Source organism: Pyxicephalus adspersus, chromosome 10 (genome assembly GCF_032062135.1).
Source record: "Pyxicephalus adspersus chromosome 10, UCB_Pads_2.0, whole genome shotgun sequence".
Classification (NCBI taxonomy): domain Eukaryota; kingdom Metazoa; phylum Chordata; class Amphibia; order Anura; family Pyxicephalidae; genus Pyxicephalus; species Pyxicephalus adspersus.
The window spans coordinates 58,801,097-58,828,206 of NC_092867.1; the positions used below are offsets into that span (position 1 = coordinate 58,801,097).

Consider the following 27,110-nt stretch of genomic DNA (forward strand, 5'->3'; position numbering starts at 1 on the left):
AAAGTCTGGAAAATAGGCAGAGGAACTCCTAGGGACTTGCTGGATTTCCATTGTGATGTTCTGTTTACTGACCAGTAATGCTCACTAATTTGTGATAGCACAACAGGTTTGTTCGAGTGTAAGAACAGAACCAAATGATGGATGAATCAGCCCAAATCAGAACAGAAACACATCTGGAGAGCACAGAAATCTCTCTATTTATATTATGCAGTGACCAGACCTTAGTCTATAACCCCGAGGGTCCCGGAGGAGCTCACTGTGCTTGGTCCTCCCAACTGGGTGGCTTACTTGGACTTGATATCCACAACTATGTGAACTAACTGAGCCAGGTTTTCATAAATGAGTGGCCTAGCTGGATCTGTTCTTCACAGTTGAGGTAACTAGCTAGGCTTGGTCTTTGCAGTGCAGTACCTTAGCCTCTGGATAGTATTAGTGTCTCATTGAGCCAGTTGGCTGGTTAGATTAAGGGTCTTGACTCAGGGCCACTATTTGGTGACAGTATTGTTCTCAGCACACACAGTGAATAAAGATAGGTTGAGAAGACAGAAGGTAAGCTAGTAATTTGCATTCATTCCATAGACTGTGTATATTTACAGGAGTTCCTCAAGCTCTGTAAAATTTACAGCAAGGACCAGTGGGTTCCAATAAATCCTGAATCAGAAACAATCCTAGAATTCATTTGGAAAGGCTGCAGTTCCTCTGAGCTCCACAAGGTGATCTCTGCTATACTGGAACAGGAAGTGATGTCACCTATAAATATTCCAGTGTGAGATGTGAGCTGGGAGGAAGTAGAGAGGATATATTGGTAGAACTGTCAGCACAGAAGGTAATACATTAATATTTTATATTTATACTTAGTAAATTCCCTTGTCTTGTCCATCAGCATCCTCCATAGTTATCTCTAGCAGAGTCTAATACACACATATATAAAATGTGGAAAATTGAGGTTCAGTTAATCTGAGTTGTTTCAGACTCGGATTTCAGCTTTTCCTAACTCACAACGAAGTAGACCTTTACCGAACTGAGTAGCACATTTGCCGTGTTGTGTTAAAATTTAGTATTGAGTGGTTCCTCAATGTTTGGCTGTTGGTGTGTGGATTGTGCTGGTAATCAGCGGGTTGAAATTATTATTATTATTATTACACTGTATTTATATAGCGCCATCATATTACGCAGCGCTGTACAAATGTTATGCAACCGGGTGTGGACCCACTGTGCCACTGACTGGGTATACTCCAGAGGGGCGTGACTAAGCCGCTACCAGGTCTTCGCTAGATCCTCTGATGGTGAGGATAGACTTGGGCTGCGGGGTAGCTGCCAGGTGCCACTCCGGAGCAATCCCCAGGCCAGTGGCAGCTGAACACAGGAGTCAGAAAACCCGGTGCAAGCACCGAGGGGCTTGCGTGGCCAAGAAGTCCAGAAACAAGGATCCAGGATCAGGCGGCAATCAGGCAAAGTCCAAAAACGTAATCCGAGGTCTGGGTCAGGCAGCAAACAGAGTCCAAAAACGTAAGCAAGGTCCGGTACACAGCAAAGCAAAAAAGAGAAAACACCTTAGCACTGAGAGTTACACAGGGTAAACCAGAGATTGCTCAGGCAACTTCCTGTAGTAGGAGGTGCCTTTAAATACCTGCAGGAAAACAGAGGGCGTGTGTGTGTTACCTCATAGATTAGGAGAGACATACCCACGCCAGCTCAAACACCCGAGCAAGTCTCAGCATGAAGGAAACACAGGCATGCAACATAGGTAGTGGGTTACCTGAAAGAAAGGACCCGGCGTCCGTGTCTGCGATTAGGAGCGGCGGCGGCAGTGCTAACAGTACCCCCCTTTACGGCCCCTCTCCTCAGGCCTGGTCCTGGACAAGAATTCTTTCAAAAGACGGGGTGCATTGATGTTCACTCTGGGTTCCCAAGATCTCTCCTCAGGGCCAAACCCCTTCCAGTCTACCAGAAACAGTTTTTTCCTCTACTCTTCTTCATCCCCAGAATGGCCTTTACCTCATATACATTCTCATCACTGACTACGGGAGCTGAGACGGGTCTCTTGACAAAACGATTCAGGATGACGGGCTTTAGCAGGGAGACATGGAAGGAATTCGGTACCCAGAGTGAGGCTGGTCAAACAACTCAGGGATTAGGGGAAGCGGGTACTTATTCTTTATTGTTATCTTGTTAAGACCCCTGTAGTCGATGCAAGGACGTAAGGAGCCATCTTTCTTTTTCACGAAGAAAAAACCCGCACCAGCCGGAGACGAAGATTTGCGGATAAATCCTTTTTCAAGATTCTCTTTGATATACTTGGACATGACTTGAGTCTCTGCAGGTGAAAGGGGTGCCCACGAGGAGGCGAGGAGCCCGGGACCAAGTCAATAAGGACAGTCATATGGCCTGTGAGGGGGTAGTGTTTCAGCTTCCTTTTCATCAAAGAAATCGATGTAAGCATGATAGGCCGCTGGCAGACCCTGGAGATTAGGTAGTACCTGGCAGACCGGGGAGGTGGGACAGAAAGGAGACATTTTTTATGACAGGATGGTCCCCAAACGCAGTACCTCTCCGGTCCTCCAGTCAAGGACAGGTTCATGAACCCGTAGCCACGGAAGTCCCAAGAGGAGAGGATGCGACAGATTTGACAGAACCAGGAACACAATTTCTTCAGAATGAAGTGTTCCCACCTGTAATTTTACAGGTTCCGTGATGAAGTATATGGATTCTGACAGAGCCTTACCATCGACGGACGATGTCCGATAACGATCCATAAGGCATTGTTGCAGGAAGTTCCCTGCTGCTCCGGAATCCAGAAGCGCCATCTCAGTAAATTGAACATTGCCTAATGTCAAGGTTACTGGCAGAGTCAGAGGAGGAGAGGAGTCTCCTACACCTAGGGCCGCCTCTCCTACGAACCCTAGGCTCGGAAGTTTCCCGGCTTCAGGGGACAAGTGCGGAGCACATGATCAGGACTACCACAAAAGAAACAAAGTCCTTTAGCACGGCAGTGATTGCGCTCCTATTCAGACAGTCTAACCCGATCGACCTGCATGGGTTCAGGGACTACCAATACCATGGGAGGCGGTGGGTTAGAAGCTTGCGGAGGTGAAAATGCCCGATAACCAGGACCTATTTCATGTGCCACCTCCCTGGCACATTCCTGGAACCGTAAATCAATTCAAATAGCCAGGGAGATGAGATCATCCAGGGAGGAGGGAATGTCCCGACCAGCCAATTCGTCTTTAATTCTCCCACTAAGTCCCTCCCAAAAAGTGGCCACAAGTGCCTCATTATTCCAGCCGACTTCCGAGGCTAACGTATGGAACTGAACTGCGTACCGGCCCACAGATTGCTTCCCTTCACACAACCACAGCAGGGAGGATGTGACAGAAGCGGTGCGACCGGGCTCATCAAACACCTTGCGGAAGGTCTCTAGGAAAGCTTGTAGATCCATTGTAATTGGTTCGTTCCTCTCCCAGAGGGAATTGATCCAGGCCAGCGCCTCCCCAGTAAGGTGTGACATCAAAAAGGCTACTTTGGCTCGGTCAGAGGCAAATTGGTGAGGTAACAGTTCAAAATGAAGAGGACATTGATTTATGAAACTCCGGCACACCTTAGGGTCACCATTGAAACTTGGAGGGGCTGGAAGATGCGGTCCAGAACCTGGTGACATCCAGAACATAGGAAGGTGGCGGGGCAGGCACTGAATAAGTTGGAGCAGGAAAGCTTGATGACGCTGGGTTGGCAGATGTCAAATCATTCAGGCGTAACTTGATGGTACTAGGAAGGTTCGGATCAGCGGGGTCCATGGCCTGAGCAAACTGTTATGCAAGTGGGTGTGGACCCACTGTGCCACTGACTGGGTATACTCCAGAGGGGCGTGAATAAGCCGCTACCAGGTCTTTGCTAGAGCCTTTGATGGTAAGGATAGACTTGGGCTGCGGGGTAGCTGCCAGGTGCCACTCCAGAGCAATCCCCAAGCCAGTGGCAGCTGACCACAGGAGTCAGGAAACCCGGTGCAATCACCGAGGGGTCCATACAATGGCAGTTAGCGGTAGCTATAAGCAGGAGCAGTACATTTCCTTCATGGTCCATTAGGTGAATGTTTTGTGGGACACATACTCATGGTGGGATCTGTAATAGAATGATCAGAAGGATGAGCTTCAAGGTTGGCTCTTTATTCGGCTTGCTCCTACTTTCTGCTCATTTAAAAGAGCGCTCAAAACCCATTTTTTCAAACTTGCCTACCCGGCTTCTTCTGTCTTTTGAAACGTCACTACTTCCCCCACCTACTAGATTGTAAGCTCTTCGGGGCAGGGTCCTCTCCTCCTGTATTAGTCTGTAATTTGCAATCCCTATTTAATGTACAGCGCTGCGTAATATGTTGGCGCTATATAAATCCTGTTTATTAATAATAATAATCATCAGGTAGGTGGAGCTGAGGGCCCCATAAACCCACCAGATAGATGTCCCCATCCTCTGTATTCCTGGTCAGCGCATGCTAGTTGTGGAATTTACCTTCTCTGCAGTCATCAGTAAACCCTCAGAATCCTAGGCTGGGGGGCAGCTGATGTGTATTGATCCAGAATCGAAAGGATGAAAGTACAGAGGGAAAGAGGAAAGTGAGGCAGGGGGATCTTGTATTGCCCTGTAGAACAGACTACTTTAGCTACAGCTGTATTTGTGATAGATTTTTGTCCACTTAAGGTAAGTGCCTGTGGATAGTAATAGCTCTTTGGAAATCTGTGAAGGCTCCATATATAATGTAAAAACCAGCAACCGCTTAGCTGAGACTTTTTATATATTTAGCTAATTGAAGAAATGCTGTAGCTGGGTTATAAAGCAGCACCATGGATGTTCCGTGGTTATAGTGATACGTAAGAGAAAAACAAAGCACCCCCTGCGTATTTATTAAGGGCTTGTCACACGGGTGTGTTTCTGCCAGAATCACATTGAATAGCACTTATATTGTTATGCTGGGTTGCCTGTTTTTGTTAATGTCCCCTTCAAACAAACCTTTAAATTGTGCTACTGGAAACCCTGTGTGTGTTGCTGCCCACGTTGCTTTAAATAAAAATTGTAGACAATGTGCTGCAACTGGCATGTGTTTACCTGATATCACGTGACCCGTGCAATGCTCGGTGTGCAGGGTTCTCAATGGCCTATGTGTGCGCTATATGAGAGGACAGACACAGCACTCATTGTACTGGGATTATCAGGGAGAACTTTGCATTGTCTGCTGTCTATAGGAACCAACCTGGCCTCCTGTTAATATGAAAATGAGAGCTTGTATGGATGATGGAGGTCTGCACCGCCACCTATTTATGCAAATTCCCCAAGAAGTAGGTCCAACACATGTACAGCAGAGGGGAATCAAAGGTAGGAAATGCACTCAGATGCCTTTATCAGAGCAGGCCAAAAGCTAGTGGTCAGCAAATTCAAAAGGAATCCTAGCTGAAAATCACTGTTGATTCAGAGAATATCGATTTCTTTAGTGTTAACTAAGAGTGTTAGCTATTTTTGTTATGAGGCTAAATTATATTGGGTGGTTCATTTTTTTTTTTAATTTGTGTTTTTGTAGATTCCAAGTCTTGAACACCCAAAAATGAGTTCAGCAAAAACAGATAGTGGAAGATCATTCCAGGAGGCTTGGACAAAGTCATTTGGAGTAATTGAATGCAATGGGAAAGCGTTATGTATTCTGTGTAATAAAAGTGTTGTGTGTCAGACGGCACTTTGACACCAACCACAAAAGTGTTGCTAACCACCAGAGAGATGTCCCCGTCCTCTGTATTCCCGGGATTCCACACAGGAAGGTCAGGAGATCCCTCACTGTCATCAGGTAGGTGGAGATGATGTATGGCCCCTGCAAGATAATATTTTCTAGGGGAAGTCACACAACTAATTCTCCTATGTTATTTCCTGCCATCCAATTGGTTTAGGGTGAAGATCTGATTATCATGAAAGTTAAGAGTGAAGAAGAGACGTCTGTGGGGGATGATCAGCAAGATACGGAGGAGGCTGGAATGATGAGGACATTCATAGAGGAGGACACTCCTACACAGATCAGCACAGGTCAGCCATCATCTATTCTTCTGTCATCTCTGCTCACTGATTGGTCCAGAGCAGGATGGGAGCTGAGTGATTTTAGCTAATCAATTCTCTTTTGCAGGACTGACTTTATGTTCAGATTATAAAATGGAGGTCATGACAAGTGATTGTGCGGGAGAAAAGACCATCAGCTCACCTTTGGCTAGACCATCCAATCCCTCCGAGCACCCTCCTAGTTTGAGGGATGTTGCCGACATTCAAAGAGAGAAGAGATTTACCTGTCCTGTGTGTTTGTTAAGTTTTAGCTCTGAATTAAGTCTTACTGTACATCAGAGATCTCACACAGGGGAGAAGTCATATTCCTGTACTGAGTGTGGAAAATGTTTTCTTCGTAAATCAAAGCTGGACATACATTACAGATCTCACAATGCAGAGAAGCCATATTCCTGCTCCAAGTGCAGGAAATCTTTTTCAGATAAAAACAATCTTTCCAAACATCAGAGAGTACATACAGGGGAGAAACCATATTCCTGCCTTATATGTGGGAAAAATTTCTCCAGTAACTCCAGTTTTTGCAGAGATCAGAAATTGCACGCTGGTGAAAAGCCCTATCCCTGCGCAGAGTGTGGGAAATGCTTTTTACTGAAGTCTGAGCTTGTGTTACATCAAAGGATTCACACAGGAGAGAAACCTTTTTCCTGCCCTGAATGCGGGAAATCTTTTTCAGATAAAACTAATCTTTCCAGACATCAGAAACTTCACACGGGTGAGAAGTCGTATGCCTGCTCAGAGTGCGGAAAATGTTTTAAACTGATGCCGTGTTGTGTTAAAATGTAATATTGAGTGGTTCCTCAATGTTTGGCTGTTGGTGTGTGGATTGTGCTGGTAATCAGCAGGTTGAAATTATTAACATTACACTGTATTTATATAGCGCCATCATATTACGCAGCACTGTACAAAGTCCAGTCATTTCACTAACTGTCCCTCAAAGGGGCTCACAATCTATGTCCATACCATAGTCATATGTCGATTTTGGGGGGAAGCAAATTAGCATGTGTTTGGTATGTGGGAGGAAACTGGAGTACGTGGAGGAAACCCACACAAACATGGGGAGAACCTGCAAACTCCATGCAGATAGTGTCCTGGCTGAAATTCCAACCTGGGAACCAGCGCTGCAAAGGCCGGAGTGCTAAGCGCTGAGTCACCGGGCTGCCCAGGAACAGAAGAAGACTTCCAGCAACCATTAGTGGATCTTAGACTCCAACTAAACCTTTTGACCCTCGACCCTTCCACCAGTGGTAGCTGACACAAAGAGGTCCCATTATACATTCACCAGAGGCAATCCAGAAGTAGATTCCTCCCAGCCAAGCTTCCCATCCTTCTCATCCTCCATTCAGTTTTCCAGAATGATAAAAAATTAAATGTTGCTGTTACTGCGGTCCTACAGATGTACAAGGAGGGCCATCTTTTCCTCTCCCGCAAACTTCTCTTCCTTCTCCTACTTCTTCATCTTGTAGTGTTTAGTCCTCCATGGGAGACTTTCTGGCCAGGAAATAGAACTATTCTCCCAGCCATCCTCAGAATGAACACTCTTCTAAGGTTCTGGTGGTTCAGTCCGTCAGTTGGAATGTGCTCATTGGTAGATACCAAGCCAACCCTGCACTCCTTGAACACATAGCTCATAATCTCTACACTTCCCGGAAATTAGTGTAGCCACGTCCATACAATGGCAGTTAGCGCTAGCTATAAGCAGGAGCAGTACATTTCCTTCATGGTCCATTAGGTGAATGTTTTGTGGGACACATACTCATGGTGGGATCTGTAATAGAATGATCAGAAGGATGAGCTTCAAGGTTGGCTCTTTGAAACCCTCAAAGGATCGTCTGACTTTATCTCCAGATTGTAAAATGGAGGCCATGACAGGAGATTGTGCGGGAGAAGAGACCATCAGCCCAGCTATGGATAGACCATCCGATCCCTCTGACTCCAAGCCTCCTCCTACTGTGGGCGATGGTGCCGGCATTCAGGAGGAGAAGACCTTTTCCTGTCCTGAGTGTGGGGAGAGTTTTAGCTCCGATTTAAGTTTATATTTACATCAGAGGTGCCACACGGGGGAGAAGGTGTATTCCTGCCCAGAGTGCGGGAAAGGTTTTCCTTCTAAATCAAAACTGTTTAGACATTACAGATCTCATACAGGGGAGAAGCCATATTCCTGTTCAGAGTGTGGGAAACATTTTTCAGATAAAATCACCGTTGCCAAACATAGAAAAATGCACACAGGACAGAAGCTGTATTCCTGCCCAGAGTGTGAAAGAATTTATTCACGGAAAGGAGATCTTGTTAAACATCAGAGATCTCACACAGGGGAGAAGCCATATTCTTGCTCTGAATGTGGGGAAACATTTGTAAATAAATATCGTCTTCATGCACATGAAAGATTACACACAGGTCAGGAGATTTATTCATGCCCTTCATGTGGGAAAGTTTTTCTTTATAAATCAGTGCTGATATTGCATCAGAAGTCACACACTGCAGAGAAGTTGTACTCGTGTACGGAGTGTGGGAAAAGATTTATTCACAAGTCAAGTCTTACAGCACATCAGAGACTGCATGTACCTGAAATTTTTTTTTCCTGTCCTGAGTGTGGGAAAGACTTCCTTCGTAAATCAGTAATGCTTGTGCATCAGAAGTCACACACGAAAGAGAGGTCGTACACCTGCCCAGAGTGTGGGAAAAGTTACGTATACAAAACCAATCTTATTGCACATCAGAGAATGCACGCAGGTCAGAAGACTCATTTTTGCAATGTTTGTGGGAAATATTTCTCTTCTAAATGGGCACTGGTCTCACATCAGAGATTTCACACAGGGGAAAAGCCATATTCTTGCAGTGAGTGCGGGAAATGTTACTCACACAAATCAGACCTTAATATACATCAGAGATCTCACACAGGTGAAAATCCCTATTCCTGTCCCATGTGTGGGAAACGTTGTGCATACAAATCAGACCTCGTTATACACGTGAGATCTCATACCGGTGAGAAGCCACATTCCTGCCCTGAGTGTGGAAAATGTTATTCACACAGATCGGACCTTGTTATACATCAGAGATCTCACACAGGTGAGAAGCCATATTCCTGTTCCGAGTGTGGAAAAAGTTATTCAGGTAAAAAAAGTCTTTCCAGGCACCAGCAACTGCATACAGGAGAGAAGCCATATTCCTGTTCCGAGTGTGGGAAAAGTTTCTCAGGTAAAAAGAATCTGTCTATACACCAGAAATTGCATACTGATGAGAGTCCGTATTTCTGTCATGAGTGTGGGAAATGGTTTTCAGAGAAAAAAAGTCTTTTGAGACACAAATTACTGCACACTAATGGGCATCTATATTCTTGTCCTGAGTGAGGAAAGGATTATGTAAGTAAATCCGGGTTTATTAGACATCAGAGATGCCACACAGGGGAGAAGCCATCATTCTATGGTAAGTGTGAAAAAAAAATGAAAACAGAAGTCCAACAAAAAACATCATGTATGCCGCTCAGGGGAGAAGCTGCAAATGTTATACACAAAAAAGATGAAACACAAAACGGGAGAAGTTCATATTCTTAGTGTGGGGGTTCACACAACCTTCAGTATTACTATACGTTAGATTTGCCGAAAGTGGTGATGGGCCGAGGTTGGGGGGAAATGTTGTGTCAGATGATGAGCAGTTGGGACACCAGCAGGATCCCACAATAGGACGATAACCCCCGTAAAACCTGACCTGACCAAGGACCTGCAGGTGACCTGATGGAGGCTTACGAAGGCCGGGGGGGGGGCCATCCATATACCGTTTGATTGGTCAGCCTCCCCCCCAGGCTTGAAAAGAACTACCCTGCCTCTTCCATCAGAAATTAGGAATCACATACAAGAATGCCAGCGATGCCAAATCTTAAATCTAAGCACAGAACTCTGACTTCTACCTGAAGGCCCCACGTATGTGCTCTCCCCACTCCGAGACCTCTTTTTGTCGCCATCACTGGAAATAGCTTATTGTGCAAGTTTTTCTTCTAATAAAGATATTTACATGCAGCCTTATCCGTGTGAAAAGTCTTTGTTGGGTTGTCTTCATGTTGACAATAATTTGTAGAAGTTCTTCACATTCTTTCAGCACAAAGGACTTGTTAGTCTTCCGTTCTGTATACTGACGATCGGTAATTGTCACTGGAAGCCATCGTTCCCGATAGGACGACGGGTTTGTTGAAGTCTGAGAAGAGATCTAAATGATGGATGATACTAATGGGGTGCACAGACATATCTCTATTCTAATATTCTCGCTGACCAGATCCTAGTCTGTAACGCCAAGGGTTCACCTTTCCACCACAGGCCTGAACTGGATAAACTACCCGGGCCTGGTCCTCACATTTCAATGGCCTAGCTTGAAACCATCAATGGTGACATGCTGGGATGGTAACCCAAATCTTGGAATTGTCTTGTAGCATCTGCAGCATTTCACTGACGATCCTTCATTTGCTCTGAAAGACAATCCAAGTCTGCAGTTCCTCTGAGCTCCACAAGGTGGAGATCTCAGCTAGACGGCAACCGGAAGTGATGTCATATAAATAATCCTCGGTGAGCTGGGCGGAAGTAGTGAGGAGGCTTTGTTAGAAGAAAGTGACAGACCAGAAGGTAATATTTTCTAGTTACACTCACTCTTTTATCCTTATCCTTCATATTCTCTGTCAGGTCTCTAGCAGAGGCTGATCCACACATATATAAAGTGAGGGAGGCGTGGAAGTGTTTCAGCAAACTCTGAACAGAAGTAGGAATTTTACCAAATCTTGGGATTTTACACATGAAAAAAAATCAACCAAACACAGGAGCTCGATTGGCACACTTACCTCTATGTGCCATTTTATAGTAACAAGTCGAGAGAATGGGGGAAGGGTAGGTCATGGACAGACATACGGGTCCGGGTGGGGGGACAACGTCAAGTAATGAAAGTTTTAGAGGGGAAAGATGGAAGGATCCCCCGCCTGGGAAGAGGAGATAAGAAGATGAAGGGTGGAGGGCTTTGTACGATGCTGTATATGGAATGCCCTCTGGAAGAGGTAGTAGAAGAGAACCATGTTTGGTTCTGTGGAGTAGTAGAGCTCTCCCACTTATTAGATGAACCCATAAGGCGTTGTATGAAGGAAATGGTCAGAAACCATCAGCTAGATCAGTTTGGGTCATGGGATGAGGTAAGCTTGTGCCACGGGGCGTCAGATAGGTGGTCAGGCCATGTTTGGAGGTAAACACTTGGTTGATTGAAGGACACTAGAATCTAGGAAGGCCCACCCGTTGGTGGGAGGTAGCAGAGATGCCTTCTCGAGTTTCCGAGTGTAGAAATTCCATTAGTGGGTATAGAGTTGTTCTGAGCAGCTGCCATGATTTCCTTTATCAGTGACTCCCGCAAATAACATTGTGTGCATGATCCGGATCTGAGCTTCTAGGGCCAAGCATGCAATGTCCTCTGTCCATCCTAATAGTTGCTTCTGCCGAGCAATTTAGTAAAGTATTAATGCGCGCCAACACTGCTGGCACCAGAACTTTGAATTCCAAGGATTCCAGCCGACCGCGCACCATCAAAATGTTGTGTCTACCGCAGTTCTCAAGGTTATCTTAGGCAGTAGTAAACATTGCAAAATGGCAGCGGTAATAAGAGTAGTGCCCAATTGAGATTTATGGTCCCTGGGGACCCAAGAGCACCCAGCTGCCCCGCTTGATGACAGACCAGCAGCTGTGGAGGGGAACCAGGTCTGTTAGAGATGGTGGTGGAGCCCACCTTCATAGGGGGAGAGATCCTTGTTGTCCTACGTGCTGGCAGCAGTGCAGCCGGTGCCATCTTGCTGCAGCCTACTTAGCTAGCTTAGCGTTGCTAAACGTTTAAAGAATATATCAATCTCCTTCGTCGGAGCCGGCGTTGCCAATGAGGATCAAACCTCGGGGTCCATCTTGCCCATGTCTGCACAGATCAGTGGATCTGGTGAGATGCTTCTGTGATTTCCTGTAGAAGTCCGGGCGGGAGACTAGCCATCATGTGTCCCACCTGGTCTTCATCAAGCCGCGCCCCGCACAAGGTGCCATGTTGAGATGCTGTGTTAGAGCTAGGATCAGTTTGGAGATGCTTATAAAGAAAAATAGGAGAAAAACTAACAAAGAGGCATACAGAGCAGGTGCCATTTTCTGCTAGCGCTAATTAGGGAATTCGAGAAAAAAAACATTTATAACTAAAATAACAGCAATTATTTCTAGTCACATGCAAACAATTTTTTCCTTTGTCGCTTATAAGATTCACCAGTATTTTTTTGTTTGGCTGTTGGTGTCTGGATAGTGTTAGAGTGAAAATGTCATCAGCGCCTTGAAATAAGACTTGAAGGCCTCACAAGGGACCAGCAGCCATAAATGGATCCTTGACAAAACCTCTTGGGTCTGGGGCAGACTTCACCAAATTATGGGTAGCAGAAGGAGGTAGATTACCAGCAGCATCACTACTAAGCACCCTACCACCATGGGTAGCAAACACAAAGAGGTCCCTTTATCCATGTTTACAAGGTAGGAAGACGCAGATTCCTCCCGGCCAAGCTTCACTGTTTGTGGACTGGCTGGTTCATTCATTATTGCCTTCTTCCCCTGCTACCTCCAAAGATGATTGATTTCATGGCTGCTGCAACTGGACAAATTCCTGCCTATTTCCTGCATGTGCTGAATCTAATGGTGAAGACATTTTCAGGTGCTGGCCTCGCTTGCAGGATGCCTTGGCCATGGCCAAAAGTCTCTGCAGCGACTTCAAAAGATCCTATGAATGCAGTTTAGGAGGGTTCAAAAATAATACTTCAGTTCAACCAAATAGAAAAAAAATATACATATACAAGAAAACTTGCAAATTATGGTCAGAAACCCTAAGTGACTACAGACTGGTGGATGATGTACTCTGTGTAGTCTCAGTCTACTGGGCCTCACATTTTAAAAGTTGTCCTTTTCTATAATTCTGTTCCTGTAGCCTGAAGAAGAGATGGATATGAAAGTTGAGGTTAAAAGGGATGAACAGGAGACATTTAAAACAAACTACCAGGAGACCACCGAGGAGGTTGTGATGATGGCTGTAGTAAAACAAGAGGAACCTTGTCTAGATATCATCACAGGTAAGCAAGAAACTCTAAATACAGAAACTGTACAGGTATATAGATTGGTGATTGAGGATAACTTCACATGATGATCCCCCATCATCTGATAAACACATAGAGACAATGTATTCAGTCAGTGTGTGTGTTTCCTACAGATGGATCCACTAACGGGAACCCACCAGAGAGATGTCCCCGTCCTCTGTATTCCTGTGATTCCACACAGGAAGGTCGGGGTTTCACCAACTATCATCAGGTAAGTGGAGTTGAAAGCCCCATAAACCCACAAGAGAGATGTCCCTGTTCTCTGTGCTCCAAGCATCATACACAGGAAGGTCACACCTTTCATCACCATCATCAGATAATTGGGGATGAAGGTGCCATTACCCACCAGATAGATGCCCCCATCCTTTGTATCCCCATAAAGAGACATCGGAGGTTCCCACAGCATCAAGTAGGTAGGATTTATGGTTCCAAACCTCACCAGAAAAATGTCCCATCCTCTGTATTCCCAGAATTTAACTCAGACATTTATCCTGCTTCAAAACTTGATACGTGCTGATACGTACTGATACGTACCTATAGTCAGAAATCTCAACCTAAAGTGACTACAGGCTGGTGGATGATGTACTCTTCTGTGTAGTCTACTGGGCCTCACATTTTTAAAGTTGTCCTTTTCTATAAATCTGTTCCTGTAGCCTAAAGAAAAGATGGATATGAAAGTTGAGCCTAAAAACGATGAAGAGGTGACATTTGCAATTAACTACCGGGAGACCCTGGAGGAAGTTGGGATGATGGCTGTAGCTAAACAGGAGGAACCTTCTCTAGATATCATCACAGGTAAGCAAGGAACTCTAACTACAGAAACTGTACAGGTATAAAGATTGGTGATTGAGGATAACTTCACATCGTTAGATTTGTTGACCTTTACAAGGGTGTCATGATGGAAAATCAGCTGACACTCATATCACTGGGTGAGAGGAGAACTTATTGTAAAGGAAAGAGCAGTACAGAGGGTTCCCCTAGATCGCCCATCATCTGATACATAGAGACACATGGGCTGAATTATCAAGAAAATGTGCGAAAGCTTGCCAAGCGCATATTCGATCCGCGTGTATTACCGCTGTCCGATGATTAGTGCTTGTGCACTCCCGTTCTCAAAGTCATATTGTCACATGATGGTATTTGAGTGTATATGTAAGTATTCCTTTTATGAATAAATAGTCATGGTTTTTACTTATTTATTTTTTTTAATAGTCCTTTGCAGAGTAAGCTGTGGTTTTCCTTTAACATACTTCACTCATGTTGATTTGCTGCCACTGTTCCACAGAACTCTTGTGTTCATTTGTAGTTGTGTTATCGGTTTGTTGTCATTGTGCTGTGCTGCCTGATCTTAGCACTATTGTATACAAACGCACTTCCACTTGCCGTCCAACAGGTTGTCAATTAGTTGTCCAGCTGAGTTGCATACTCATTCTAACGCGCCTGATGGTGATTGAAGGAGGTCCAGGTTCAGGTCCAGGTTGCCAAGCACAACATCAAAGCACATTGATTGACGAGCTCACAAGCAGGGTCAAGCAATCTTAGAAAGGAACAGATGTTGTGTTGTTGCTTCACTTAATTTTGTAAATACTGGAGTGTATGCATTATTTAGGTGTTTACATGATTCAAAAAGTACTAGTATCTAAAGCTTCCAGGGACAAATATCCTTTGTGCAAAACATATTTTCTTGCTTTAACAGCTTTTCAGGGTGTTTAAACAGTTTCAATGCCATTTTACCCCTTTTCCCACTATATATTCACTTCCTCACATCAACTTGGTAGTCGAAGCACATAAAGGTGGATTCCTCTTTTAACCTGAAGCAATATCATCCATGAATGTACAGTAGTCTTTGATGTGACATTCCAGAGGTTTGCCAGAGGTTCCCAGCAAAGGGATGTTATCATCCAGTTACAGTTTCAGTTTTTAGGATATGTTAGCAGCATGTTAAATCATGTTTTGTTGCTGGCAGCTAGATGGCGCTGTGATGTATTTTTCAGGAATTTCTGGTAGAGGGCTGTCTGATGCAGGATATAGGCATCATGGCATGATCCTGGGAAACCTGTGCGTACACTCATGATTCTCCTGTTGGCATCACAGACTACTTGTACATTTAGCAAATGATACTGCTTCCAGGTTTCTACATGAGATTGTTGTTTAGGGACCCGAATTGCGACATGGGTGCAGTCGATGGCCCCCAAAATATTCGGAAATCCTGCTCGTCTAAAGAAATCCACCTTTACATTCCTCCACTCCTGAGCTGTGTGAGGGAAATTAACCTCCATGGCGGTATGAAATAAGTAATTTTTATGTCAACACTGTAAATGAATTTAATTTTCCCACCTGGTCCCGCCTCCCAGCTGCACAGTCCCGCCCTCCAAGCGCATGCTCTTCCTGCCCGGCCGGCATCTGCTTCCCCTGGCTTTGCGTCCCCAACGTTCAGCCGATGCCGGGCATCCCTGGAGAAAGCCGCAGAAACGTAGGGATCACGTAAGACTTGAAACTCCCTGGCAATTCCACCTGGAGTGTGGCTCGGGGTTACCGCTTTTGATATGGCTAATTCACCCCGAGCCACACTCGGCATTACCCCTGGCGAGGTCAGTATATAGTGGGACAAGGTCCAAAATGGCATTTAAGACCTGCATAAACACCCTGGAAACTGTAGGTTGGCTCAGGCCACAAACTAATCCAGAGGTCCTCGGGAACGACCCCCTGCCTAGTATGTATAGAGTGGCCAGGAGGCTGGTAACTTCACACACAGCCTGGCTTCTTTTTTCTTGGGTGCAATTTTGTGGATGACATGACGTGACACGTGGAATTACACTTTAACATTATGCTCCCACGTGTCACCCAGGTTGGTCCGACGCAAATAAAACTGTGGCTGCCAGACCCGTAGAAGACTTGTGACAATGTTGAAGGCTGCTCCTCACCTTCTTGTGGAGATGGAGTACCATTATCCTGTGCAGCAACCAACATTGTTGCAGTTGCGGCCACAACTGCACTTGCAAAAACAACGATCTCCTCCGTAATCATAAATGTCAGAATGCGCAAATGCATGTGCGCGTACATGCGCAAAACATATATGATGCAGTTGGGTGTGCGCAACATGACCTTGTGCAACCCTATATATTTTCAGGGAAGTTCTTAGCCTTTCTGCTTGCAACATTGGTAATTATTAATAAAAAAACAAAAAATTTATTTAGGGTAAGAATTTACTTTATGGTTGTCCCATAACTGTTTTTCTTTTTTCCTCCTAGGATCGCGGATCCTCCCCCATCCAAAAAAACAAAAAACAAAACATCACGCCCCTGGCACCACCACTGGCATTACCACCCCAGGGAATTCTCCAGCCCATAGAGCGGCAGGCAACTCCTTCAGGCCAGCTAGGTTCCCTTGCCAAGCAGGCCAAGAACCATCTAGGCCCCTAGTGGGCCCTCAACCTAGCAGCTCAGGCAGCTTGAGCCAGCCCAGGGATTCTGCTGCCAAAGCAACCAGCTTCACCCCTGAGCAAAATGCAGCCCTCATGTTGTCCTTCATAGAACATTTTCCCCGTCTCCGTGGGGGCTTGCACTCCCAGACTTCCCATGCTGAAAGGCAAGGACTCTGGGAGGAAATTGCCCGGAGGGTTAATGCAGTGGGCAGTACACAACGGACCATTAGCCAGTGTCAAAAGCGTGTGAGTGACATCTTCAGACACATCAAAAGGGTCCTGGGCACAGAGGCCATAAAGACTGGGACCTATCCTCCACACCTTGTGCAGCGTCTCAGGGAGTATGAAAGATCAGCGTTGCCATTCATCGGGCCAGAAAACGTAGGAGGGGACTACCGGGATGACTCCGATGCATCGCAACCGTGTAAGTTCAACCTTTTCAGACAAATGAATAACAGTAACAGTTTAGTAGTATTGTGTGTTTTGCCTTTGTTTTGGGGATATTCCGAGATCGTTTTGGTAAGATGACCTGTTTATTGTAGTTTTGCATTCTTTTGACTTGCATCAACAATTTACGTTTTCTAATGTTTGCCCATAGTTCGCCCTGGGACGCAGCAGTCCCCCCCTCCCCCCTATGCTCAGAGTGATGAGGATGACGAGGATGTCACGCATGTAGAAGATGACACTGGTCCTCCTCCTGGTAAGGTGAACCTTCATGGTAGATCTTGTCATATGTGTAATCTCTCGGATCCCCCACGTTACATTTCACCCATATGTTTGTCTTGGAGTGTTATGGTTTATTGTTTGAACTGATCAATACAGATGATGTTTTCCAACCAAGCTCATTCTATTTCCGGTGTTTTTGGAATATTTCACAGATCCACATCAACAGGAGGAGGTCGCTGAGCCACTGCAGAGAGGCCTGGGGGAGATTCAAGGTAATTTGGTTTGTGTGCGTTGAGCCTTCCAAAAGCTAAATCGGAACCTTCGATCTCTATGTAACATTTTATTGCAGGATGTTTCTGGAAATGTCTGCCTGGTGATTGAGTTAAATACTTAAAAAAGACTCCAATTTCTGTGTAATCCTAAAATTGACTTTAGATATGTGGAGATTTGTCTACACATTCATTTTCATGTCATGTTCCTTTGTAGAACGTCCATGTCCTCTGCTTTGTGGTTCTGGAGAATTTTCACAAGCTGCATCCACCGAGGAGGTAGGCAAGAATTGGTCAATTTTATGTTATATGTGTTTGGGGGTTGGGGGTGAACATTTCCCAATCTGTTGCATTTGTATTTTTTTGGTAGGGTCCCCCAGGTGCCCATTTCAAACCAGAAGATGAATCGCCCGAGGTTTCTGTAAGCAATCCTTGTTGAATGTATGCCTTATTCTTTGGGCTGGGTTCCTATGTTTGGTTTCCTTGATCCATAGACCAACAAACAATTTCGCTTACAAATCTCCTTTCGAATTTGCTTGGTTCCTGTTCTGCTCTTGAATTTAAATGCTTTCTATGGTTCATGTTGTTTCGGATAATGAAGAAACGTGCATAGATTCACTAGATTTGTCCCAATGTCAGGGTACTGTCTACGTGTCATGGTGACCCCAAAGTTATGCTATTTATTTTTGATGTATTTTTCTTTTTTATTCTCTTTTAGCACTCAGTGGATGTAGGTGGATTGGGTGAACCCAGTGTGGCCAGGCAGCTTCTAAACCTCACTCAGAGGCTGGTTGGCCATTGTGATAGAGTGATAGGGTCAAGGATGGATGCCCCAAGGTCCAATGATTTGGGACAGCTCCTTACACTCCTACATGAAACTATCAGCCAGAATCGTCAGGACCGAGAAATTAACCAACAACGTATGGCGAGCATGTATAGTCTTTTCCAGGAACAACAACAACAAAGACATAATGACATGCAGCGTCTGATTGAATCAGTCCAACAACAAACATCGGCCATTTTGGGGGCATACATGTTACGAGTTGATCATCTCTGTAATATGTTCAGTGAATCCCTGGGCCAACAATATGAATTAGGGCAAGCATTTCTTCACACGCTGGGTTTGCAAATCCTACCTCCTGCAGGGCAGGGACCCACCACCAGGTCCAGGCCAAGTTGGACCCGCATCCGTGGCCGTTCTGGTGACGCGGCCCGTGTCCGTGGACGTTCCGGTGAGGCGGCCCGCGTCCGGGGCCGTGCTGGTGAGGTGACCCGCATCCGTGGCCGGGCCCGTGGGGCGGTCCGCGGCCGTGGCCGGCCTAGTGCCGTGGCCCGTGGCAGTGCCAGGGCTAATCAAACACAGTAGGTGAATGCTGGACGCCGGGTGCCAGGTGAGACATGTTTCCTGTCTTATTCTTCAATAAAGTGTACCATCACTAAATGTTTTCATGACACCTACAGTATTTGTTTGGGTTCTCCTGCGTGAAGACGTTTGTTTGGATAAGATAGCTTAAACTCTATTTTGTGTTTGACCAATGCCCACAGGTTAGTGTACCTCACAATTATTCTACACTTCACCTTAATAAGTTTAGTTTGACGTGGTCCAAATACGCTCGAGAAGAAGAATGTGAAAGTTGTCTAAAAACTTTTCTAATCAAGTATGAAGTCTCAACTCAATACTATAATATAGTTGTAATGACCTAAAAAAATACTTACAAAAACATCTTTGTTCAGTAAATTAGCACAAGTATAGTTATTGGTAGGGACCAAATCTGGCACATTTCCCAGACACTTACCTTTACCAGGTAAATGTGCTTGCTGATTGGCCAACTACATGTCCATTGTGTTAGCTGAGATACTAAGCTGCGTACTCGATGCAACACTTGTATGTTACAAGGACGTCGCTAACAAACACAACTATTTTACTTTTAAGGTCAGATTATGTATGCAGAGATGACCAGAGAGAAATGCAGTAATGGACTCTTCCAAGTTCAGAAACAGGTTGGTGTAGTATAAGAGCATGATATATATTTGTATATATTATATTATATATCTATATATTTATTATATATTTGCTGTGCAACCATTGTGTAAAAACTAATCTTCTTTGTTTTTGTTTTGTGAAGGACACCAAGGATGTGTTGGAATGCCTGCTGGGATGTTTTTACATTTGTGTCTTCAAGAAATAAAAAAAAAAAATACATAAAATATTGATTTTCAGTTTTTTTATCCCCCCCCCCAAATGAATTTTTGGTACCAAAACATATCAAAGTATATAAATATTTTCTTAAAATTTAAAAGCTTTTTTTAATTAAAATTAAAATGGCTGGGCATACCCTGGAGAGAGCCTATCCCCTGCTAATGCTCTATTAATATTATTATTATTAATAAACAGGATTTATATAGCGCCAACATATTATGCAGTGCTGTACATTAAATAGGGGTTGCAAATGACAGACTAATACAGACAGTGATACAGGAGGAGAGGACCCTGCCCCGAAGAGCTTACAATCTAGTAGGTGGGGAAAGTAATGACGTTTCAAAAGACAGAAGATGGGTAGGCAAGTGTGAAAAAATGGGTTTTGAGCGCTCTTTTAAATGAGCAGAAAGTAGGAGCAAGCCGAATAGGACGAGGAGACCATTCCAGAGAGTCGGGGCAGCTCTAGAGAAGTCTTGTATCCGTGCGTGTGATGAGGTTATGAGTGAGGAAGTCATTAGTAGGTCATTGGAGGAGCGGAGAGAGCGGCAGGGGGAGTATTTTTTAACCATGTCAGAGATGTAAGTGGGACAATAACTGTGCAGGGATTTGAAGGCAAAGCACAGGAGCTTAAATTTGATTCTAAGGTGAAATGGAAGCCAATGGAGAGAACTACAAAGAGATGCAGCGGACGAGGAGCGGAGGGAAGGATGGATGAGTCTGGCTGCAGCATTCATAATAGATTGTAGAGGAGAGAGTCGGGTTAGTGGAATACCAGAGGGGAGGAGGTTACAGTAGTCCAGACGAGAGATGATAAGAGCATGTACAGGGAGTTTGGGGGTCTCAGGGGACAGGTAGGGGAGGATTTTGGAGATGTTGCGTAGGTGAAAGTGACAGGACCTGAAAATGTTCTGAATATGGGGGGTAAATGAGAGGGCCGAGTCAAAGGTGACACCAAGACAACGTGCCTGAGGGGAGGGGGGAATAACAGTGTTATAACAGTTAGATATATGTCAGGGGGAGATTTGGAATGTGAGGGGGGATGATGAGGAGTTCCCCTTTATCCAGGTTGAGTTTCAGGAATGGGTCAGACATCCATGATGAGATGGCTGACAGGCAGCATGAGACCTTATCCAGGACTGAGGGAGACAGGTCAGGGGGTGGACAGATAGATCTGAGTGTCATCAGCATACAGATGTAAGCCAAAGGAGGATATGAGACTACCGAGAGAGGAGGTGTACAGAGAAAAGAGGACCGGTCCAAGGACTAACCCTTGGGGAACACCAACATGGAGGAGAGTGGGGGAGGAGGAGTTACCATGGAAAGAAACATGAAAGGAGCGGTCAGACGGAAGCAAACCAAGAGAGAGCAGTGTGACTGATAGCAATGGAGCCATGATTTGTATTAGAAGGGGGAGATAACAGTGTTAAAATCAGAAGAAGGATCTAGGAGGCTGCCTCCATTAAGCTTGAACTGGCTGTGTATGTGGAAGAAGACTAAAAAATTAGAGAGGTAAGTACTGAGCAAATGCAATAGTATAATATGCAGCTAGTTCCTAAATGGTACAATACTAAATGAAAGTTGTGTTATGTAGTGCTTTTTGCTGTTTCCACCTATCAAAACAAGAAAGCTGCTTCCTGGGGCCCATGCTCATTCTGGCAATGGAACTAAAGTGATGCAGTTTGTTGGCAATGAAGGTTGTTGCTTTTCACAAGGGTCAAACTGGTGGGGCTAAGTGACATTTACCATTTGGCTTCTGTTCTGTTGGAGCCAGGCCTTCCAAAATATATCCTAGTTTATATTATTTGTCCTAAAGGAATGATCACAAATTGGAAAGACTATGAATACATTCAGACGAGGAACTTGTGTCCTCTGGAGGAAATGGCGGCTAGGCCGCTCCAACAGCTGTAGATTAAAAAAAAACACCATCTATAAAAGTGGTTGGGAGGAATAAAGTACATTTGTAAGGTCACTCAAGGATATCCGATTAAGGCTGAACTTCTAACAGATACTTTTTGTAAATAAAATTGGCTATAACATTTGCAAGTAAGGCACAAATGAACAACTCGTGTCCATTATTCTAGCCAAGAACCTTCATTTGACGCAAAAGCATTAATGGCTTGCAGCTATATGAAGTCACGCTAGATCTTTGTAGTTTTGGTGCACGGCCAACTGCCTGGATGGCCGCTCGACGATCAGCAGCTGCCGTGATGGAGGCTGTAATATAAAAAAAATACAAAACAATAATAATACAAAACAATAATAAAGGTAATAAAATCTAGGAAGTGATAAACAAGTCCAGACAATACTATGTTCCTCAACAAAAAACATTTGACAAGAGACAAGACAAATTGCAATATTTACCCCCACTTCACGGGGGAAATCACGTATCCTCCGCTTCAGGTCGCTTCAAGGGTGCTGTAACTGGCTAACACTTGGGCAACTCCCTGCAGGGGTCCTCTCCATATTCCACTGCTTGGCGTAAATTGACGGCTGATAATCGTACCGCCAGGGAAGCATTGCCTAAGGAAAAAAAAAAGAGTTTACAAACAATAAAACATTATAACGGCGTGATTTTCTGCTGCAAGTTGATGTAGTTTGTTTGCAATTGCAAATGTTAATAATGTGTGTATACAGATAGAGACATTAGTATATATATGTATGTGTATACTATTACTAATAGTCTTCATGATTCAACCCAACTAAGCTAAATCCTAGCTAGATCCTTTGAAGAGCACTAATTAGTCTCCTGGGTGTAAACTCTCTTCACCCCGTTTCTGTTTGAGTGAAGCATAGGAGTCGGACATACATACAATCTAGGGCAAAAATATTGGCACCGTTGTATTTTGGTCCGAAAATCCAGCACATGTTTATTTATTTTGTTGCCAATGGAAGAACACCTCAAAAGAGTAGAAATACAAAAGACTGTCTGAGAGGGTCGAATGATGTGCGTTTCCAGGGTACAGGGGGAAGTAGGGGTGAACCAAATTAAAGAACAACTGAGGGACACCTGTTGCTAACATCTTTTTTGATGGGCAGAGTTGTGCTAAATGGTAAGCAAAGTAGCAACAAAGATTAGGATAACACACCAAACAGGACCCCCCGTCCTACAGGACCCCCCAAAAAAGACATAGGAAAATGCAAGTCAAACAACACTCGTATATGCACATAGTTTTGCGCACAGCTGTTACGAATTCGCCTGTAAATTAGACGTGTGAAACGTGAAATTTGGAAGTTACTTAGTTTTTTGGAGTTGGTCATTCAAAAATCAGTTATTACTATGATCCTTTAGATTTGACTTTGCACACCACAGAACAGCTATCTAATAAAAAAATAAATTAAAACAAAACCAAAAAAAAAGTTTTTACGTTTTTTCATAGATATATTGTGATATGTATTTATATAAAATTATATATATGTATCAATAAATGTATTTTAATATATATTTATATATATACTAAAATATATATATAGTTATTTATAAATATATATATATATCCCTATTTAATGGACAGTGTAGCGTAATATGTTGGCACTATATAAATCCTGTTTGGGAATGATAATAAAAAATATATATATTTATTTATATAGATGCAAAGAAGAATGTGGGTGGATGATCTAGTTCTCTGGCAAAAGCGAGGTCCCGTCTGCGTGAATTTGCATGTATTTATCACCAGGTGTATCCCCGGGTCGGGCATAGTAAGCGTTTGTATAGGCGCCTATATAAACAGCTGAAATCGGTTAACTTTTTCAGAACCCGAAAAGATAAGGTCATTTTAAAATATGCTTATTTCTTAGCACTTATATATACTTGAAACATTTGAACACGTCATACATTTTTATTTAGGGCTAACTGGAAGATGTGTGCTATTTAAAAGAGTGATTTGTTTGGGAAAGATTAAGTTTTAGTGCAAGCTTGCTAGTGTCAAGCTGACAGATATGCGGGCCTTGAAGCGCCATGCCATAAATGTTGGAAGAATACGCCAGCGTATTCTCAGTGGCTTAAAATACATTGACGAATAGGTTAGACGGGTCCGATGTCGGATTGCGAATGCACGCACGAACTTCAGATTTTGCTTTATAAATTAGGGCCAATGTATTCAGTCAGTGTGTGTGTTTCGTACAGATGGATCCAGTAACGGGAACCCACCAGAGAGATGTCCCCGTCATCTGTATTTCCAGTCTTCCATACAAGAAGGTCAGGAGATCCGTCACTACCATCAGGTAGGTGGAATTGAAGAAGACCCCATAAACCTACCAGAGTGATGTCCCCATCCTCTGCATTCCCACAATCTCAAACTATTCATTATCAGGTAGATGGAGTTCAGGGTGCTAAAAACCCACAACGGAGATGTCCTCATTCTCCTTACTCTTGGGATTCACACAGAAAAAATAGGAGTTCCTGTATCATCATCAGGTAGGTGAAGTTAGGGCTCCATAAAACCACCAAAAGATGTCCTTTACAGAAAGCGCCCACCATCATCACATGCTGAAGGCCCCATAAGGGTGTCGAACACTGGAACATGGAGATTATCTATGGGCGCTACAATATGATATCTTCTATTGTTCCATATTTCTATTTTTCTGGTTTAGGGTGAAGATCTGATGGATATAAAAGTTGATGCTAAAGTAGAAGAAGAAGAGACGTCTGTGGGGGATGATCAGCAATATACGGAGGAGGCTGGAATGATGAGGACGTTCATAAAGGAGGACACTCCTTCACAGGTCAGCCATCATATATTCTTCTTTCATCTCTGTTTACTGATTGGTCCAGAGTAGGGCAGGCACTGAGTGATATCAGCCAATGAAAGGGTGACAATAGTCCTCTCCTCCTTGTGGGTGTTACCAGAATCCTCCTCACCTCCCTGGTCAGGTCTGTGTTTTGATATAAGAGATTAGAGTTACATCAAGTTCAACCACTAGGGGAATAAACATATCCCGGATATAGAACCCTATATGACATAGTTGGTCCAGAGGAAGGCAAAAACCCCGGGTACAATTTACTTCAACAGGGGAAAAAAATTATTTCCTGATTCCATGAGACAATCGGATGTTCCCTGGATCAGCAGTCTCTGGTATTTTTACTTTAAATCCTTAATCCCCCGTTATATTCTGTGCTTCTAGAAATCATCCAGCTTTTCCTTAAAGCAATCTATAGTAGTTGCTGAAACTCCTTCCTGAGGGAGCCGATTCCACATTTTCACAGGCCTTACAGTGAAGAAACCCTTATGGCGTTATGAAGTCACTATTTGGAGGCTCCCCCCTTTGATTGACGACCAGATCCCCACGCATGCGCGGTCAGAAGCCGGTAATTTTAGTGGTCCGTGGGACTAAAAAGGTTGGCGACCGCTGCTCTATATTGAACATTTATATATTTATACAGGGTGATCATTTCCCCCTTATACGTCTCTTCTCAAGGGAGAATAGATTCAGTTCAGCTAATCTCTCCCCATAGCTGAGCTCCTCCAAACACAGAAATGGTACTTTTAATCCCAAACTCTATATCGGAGTGTAGATCATGCGCCTTCTTGTCCCCCATTGGTTCCTGCTCCTGATAAAACTATGTAAATGTAGAAGTGATGTGGGAGGAGCTCCAAAGGCCCCAGCTGGTTGGGACCTCCCCAGAGGACTTCTGCTGCCTCCATCTACCTGATCCAGATGGAATGTTGATTTGGGTGAAGTAACCCTCTCATATCCGGCCATAATATTTTTCTATTTTCCAGGACACTCCATGGAGAAACCCTCAATGATCGCCTGACTTTATATCCAGATTATAGAATGGAGGCCATGACAGGAGATTGTGCGGGAGAAGAGACCATCAGCCCAGCTATGGATGAACCATCCGATCCCTCTGACTCCTCTAGTGTAAGGAATGGTTCAAGCATTCTGGAGCAGAAAACATTTTCCTGTCCTTAGTGTGGGGAGAGTTTTAGCTCGGATTTAGGTTTATGTTTACATCGGAGGTCCCACGCCGGTGAGAAACCGTATACCTGTCCTGAGTGTGGAAAAAGATTTACAGATAAAAGTAGTCTTTCTAGTCACCAGAAATCACACAGCGGTGAGAAGCCATTTTTATGTAATGAATGTGAAAGATGTTACTCACACATATCATACCTTGTTGTACATCAGAGATCCCACACAGGAGAGAAGCCATATTCCTGTTCTGCAGAAGTGTGCGGAAAAAGTTATTCAGATAAAAAAGTGTTTCAATTCACCAGAAAACACACACAGGTGAAAAGCCATATTTCTGTGATGAGTGTGGAAAATGTCACTCACACAAATCATATTTTGTTGTACATCAGAAATCGCACACAGGCGAAAACCAAATTCCTGTCCTGAGAGTGGAAAAAGTTATTCAGATAAAAAAACCACAGGTGAAAAGTTATACTCCTGTCCTAGGTGGGGAAATTGACATACAGGAACAATCTCACACAGGGGAGAAACCATATTCTTGTTGGAATATGTTGAACAGGGACGATGCTGTGTTCCTATACTGAGTGAGGGAAAATACATTCACACAACCTTCAGTCTTACTGTACATTAGACATACAGGCAAAAAATACAAAAAGTCAGGTGGGGGGAAGGGGGTCTGTGTGAGAGTGTCAGATTATGGATAGGCAGTACACCACCCAAAGTCCAAGGCTAAGTCAAGAGGAACAACAGCATAACATTAGTCTCTTTGGTGGAGGCATGTGATAGAACCACTACCTGTTCCGGCCAGGAGGGTGCAGGTTTCCTGACGGAGGATTGAAGGTGGGCTTATCAGTCATGCAGACCTCTCCTGACAAACTGATTGGGTGGAGGAGGCTGGATGGCCCTCTCAGTCTTGAAGAGAACCATGTGATCTTCTTCACAAAGTAGAAATGGCCGAGAGTGACTTCCTGGGAGAGCCGGTGATACTGACCTGCAACAAGGATTAAAAAGACCAATTTACGTGTGATACTCTGACACCTTTTCAGTTGTAACATGTTTTATACCGCATTCTGGAAATATCTTGTTTTCCGCAGTTTTTTCTTCAATAAAAGATACTTAGAATATTCTTTGTTAAATGTCTTTGGAGAAATGTATGGATGTGATGATCCCTCTGTAGATGGGAAGTTCTCCACCCGTCTGCGTTTTGTCCCACATAGTCTGAAAATGGCAGAGGATCTCCAAAGGACTTGCTGGATTTCCAATGTTCTGTTTTGTTTACTGACCAGTGACTACTTGTTACGGATAGGACAACAGATTGGTTCGAGTCTAAGAACAGAATCAAATGATGGATGAATCGGTCCAAAATGGAACTGAAACACATCTGAGGAGCACACGAATCTCTCCATTTATATTGTGCAG

General features: G+C 44.1%; 4 protein-coding genes across 8 annotated transcripts in view; 3 read left to right on the top strand and 1 right to left on the bottom strand.

The window, feature by feature from the left end:
- The window catches only part of LOC140339029 (uncharacterized), a 150,369-nt gene that overhangs the window by 81,380 nt on the left and 41,879 nt on the right, over window positions 1-27,110 (bottom strand). The window lies entirely within an intron of this gene.
- On the top strand, window positions 5,756-6,873 carry LOC140339828 (uncharacterized). Its single transcript, XM_072424729.1, has 3 exons — window positions 5,756-5,827; window positions 5,928-6,060; window positions 6,158-6,873. Exons 2-3 carry the CDS (start codon window positions 5,946-5,948, stop codon window positions 6,871-6,873), a joined length of 831 nt encoding a protein of 276 aa, XP_072280830.1. The 5' UTR covers window positions 5,756-5,827; window positions 5,928-5,945.
- On the top strand, window positions 7,907-10,109 carry LOC140339033 (uncharacterized). The gene has a single exon (XM_072423543.1). The coding sequence runs from the start codon at window positions 7,944-7,946 to the stop codon at window positions 9,435-9,437; it is 1,494 nt and encodes a 497-aa protein (XP_072279644.1). The 5' UTR covers window positions 7,907-7,943; the 3' UTR covers window positions 9,438-10,109.
- On the top strand, window positions 10,583-26,816 carry LOC140338984 (uncharacterized). 4 transcript variants are annotated; one of them, XM_072423421.1, is made up of 14 exons: window positions 10,583-10,700; window positions 13,057-13,198; window positions 13,336-13,433; window positions 13,876-14,017; window positions 16,474-17,070; window positions 17,245-17,346; window positions 17,525-17,584; window positions 17,799-17,860; window positions 17,952-18,002; window positions 18,300-19,582; window positions 19,708-24,002; window positions 24,092-24,195; window positions 24,372-24,503; window positions 25,502-26,816. In XM_072423421.1, the coding sequence occupies exons 2-10, from the start codon at window positions 13,069-13,071 to the stop codon at window positions 18,945-18,947; spliced, it is 1,890 nt and encodes a 629-aa protein (XP_072279522.1). In that variant the 5' UTR covers window positions 10,583-10,700; window positions 13,057-13,068; the 3' UTR covers window positions 18,948-19,582; window positions 19,708-24,002; window positions 24,092-24,195; window positions 24,372-24,503; window positions 25,502-26,816. The 4 variants fall into 4 exon arrangements, with proteins under 4 accessions (XP_072279522.1, XP_072279523.1, XP_072279520.1 ...); XM_072423422.1 differs by having other exon boundaries at window positions 18,300-18,972; window positions 19,515-19,582; window positions 24,092-24,503; XM_072423419.1 differs by having other exon boundaries at window positions 24,092-24,503.

Coding starts and splice junctions, on each gene's coding strand:
- LOC140339828 (XM_072424729.1), top strand. CDS start 5,946: ATGAAAGTTAAGAGTGAAGAAGAGACGTCTGTGGGGGATGATCAGCAA. Junction 6,061..6,157: donor TCCTACACAGATCAGCACAG/GTCAGCCATCAT, acceptor TCTCTTTTGCAG/GACTGACTTTATGTTCAGAT.
- LOC140339033 (XM_072423543.1), top strand. CDS start 7,944: ATGGAGGCCATGACAGGAGATTGTGCGGGAGAAGAGACCATCAGCCCA.
- LOC140338984 (XM_072423419.1), top strand. CDS start 13,069: ATGGATATGAAAGTTGAGGTTAAAAGGGATGAACAGGAGACATTTAAA. Junction 13,199..13,335: donor TTGTCTAGATATCATCACAG/GTAAGCAAGAAA, acceptor TGTTTCCTACAG/ATGGATCCACTAACGGGAAC. Junction 17,071..17,244: donor CTCCGATGCATCGCAACCGT/GTAAGTTCAACC, acceptor GTTTGCCCATAG/TTCGCCCTGGGACGCAGCAG.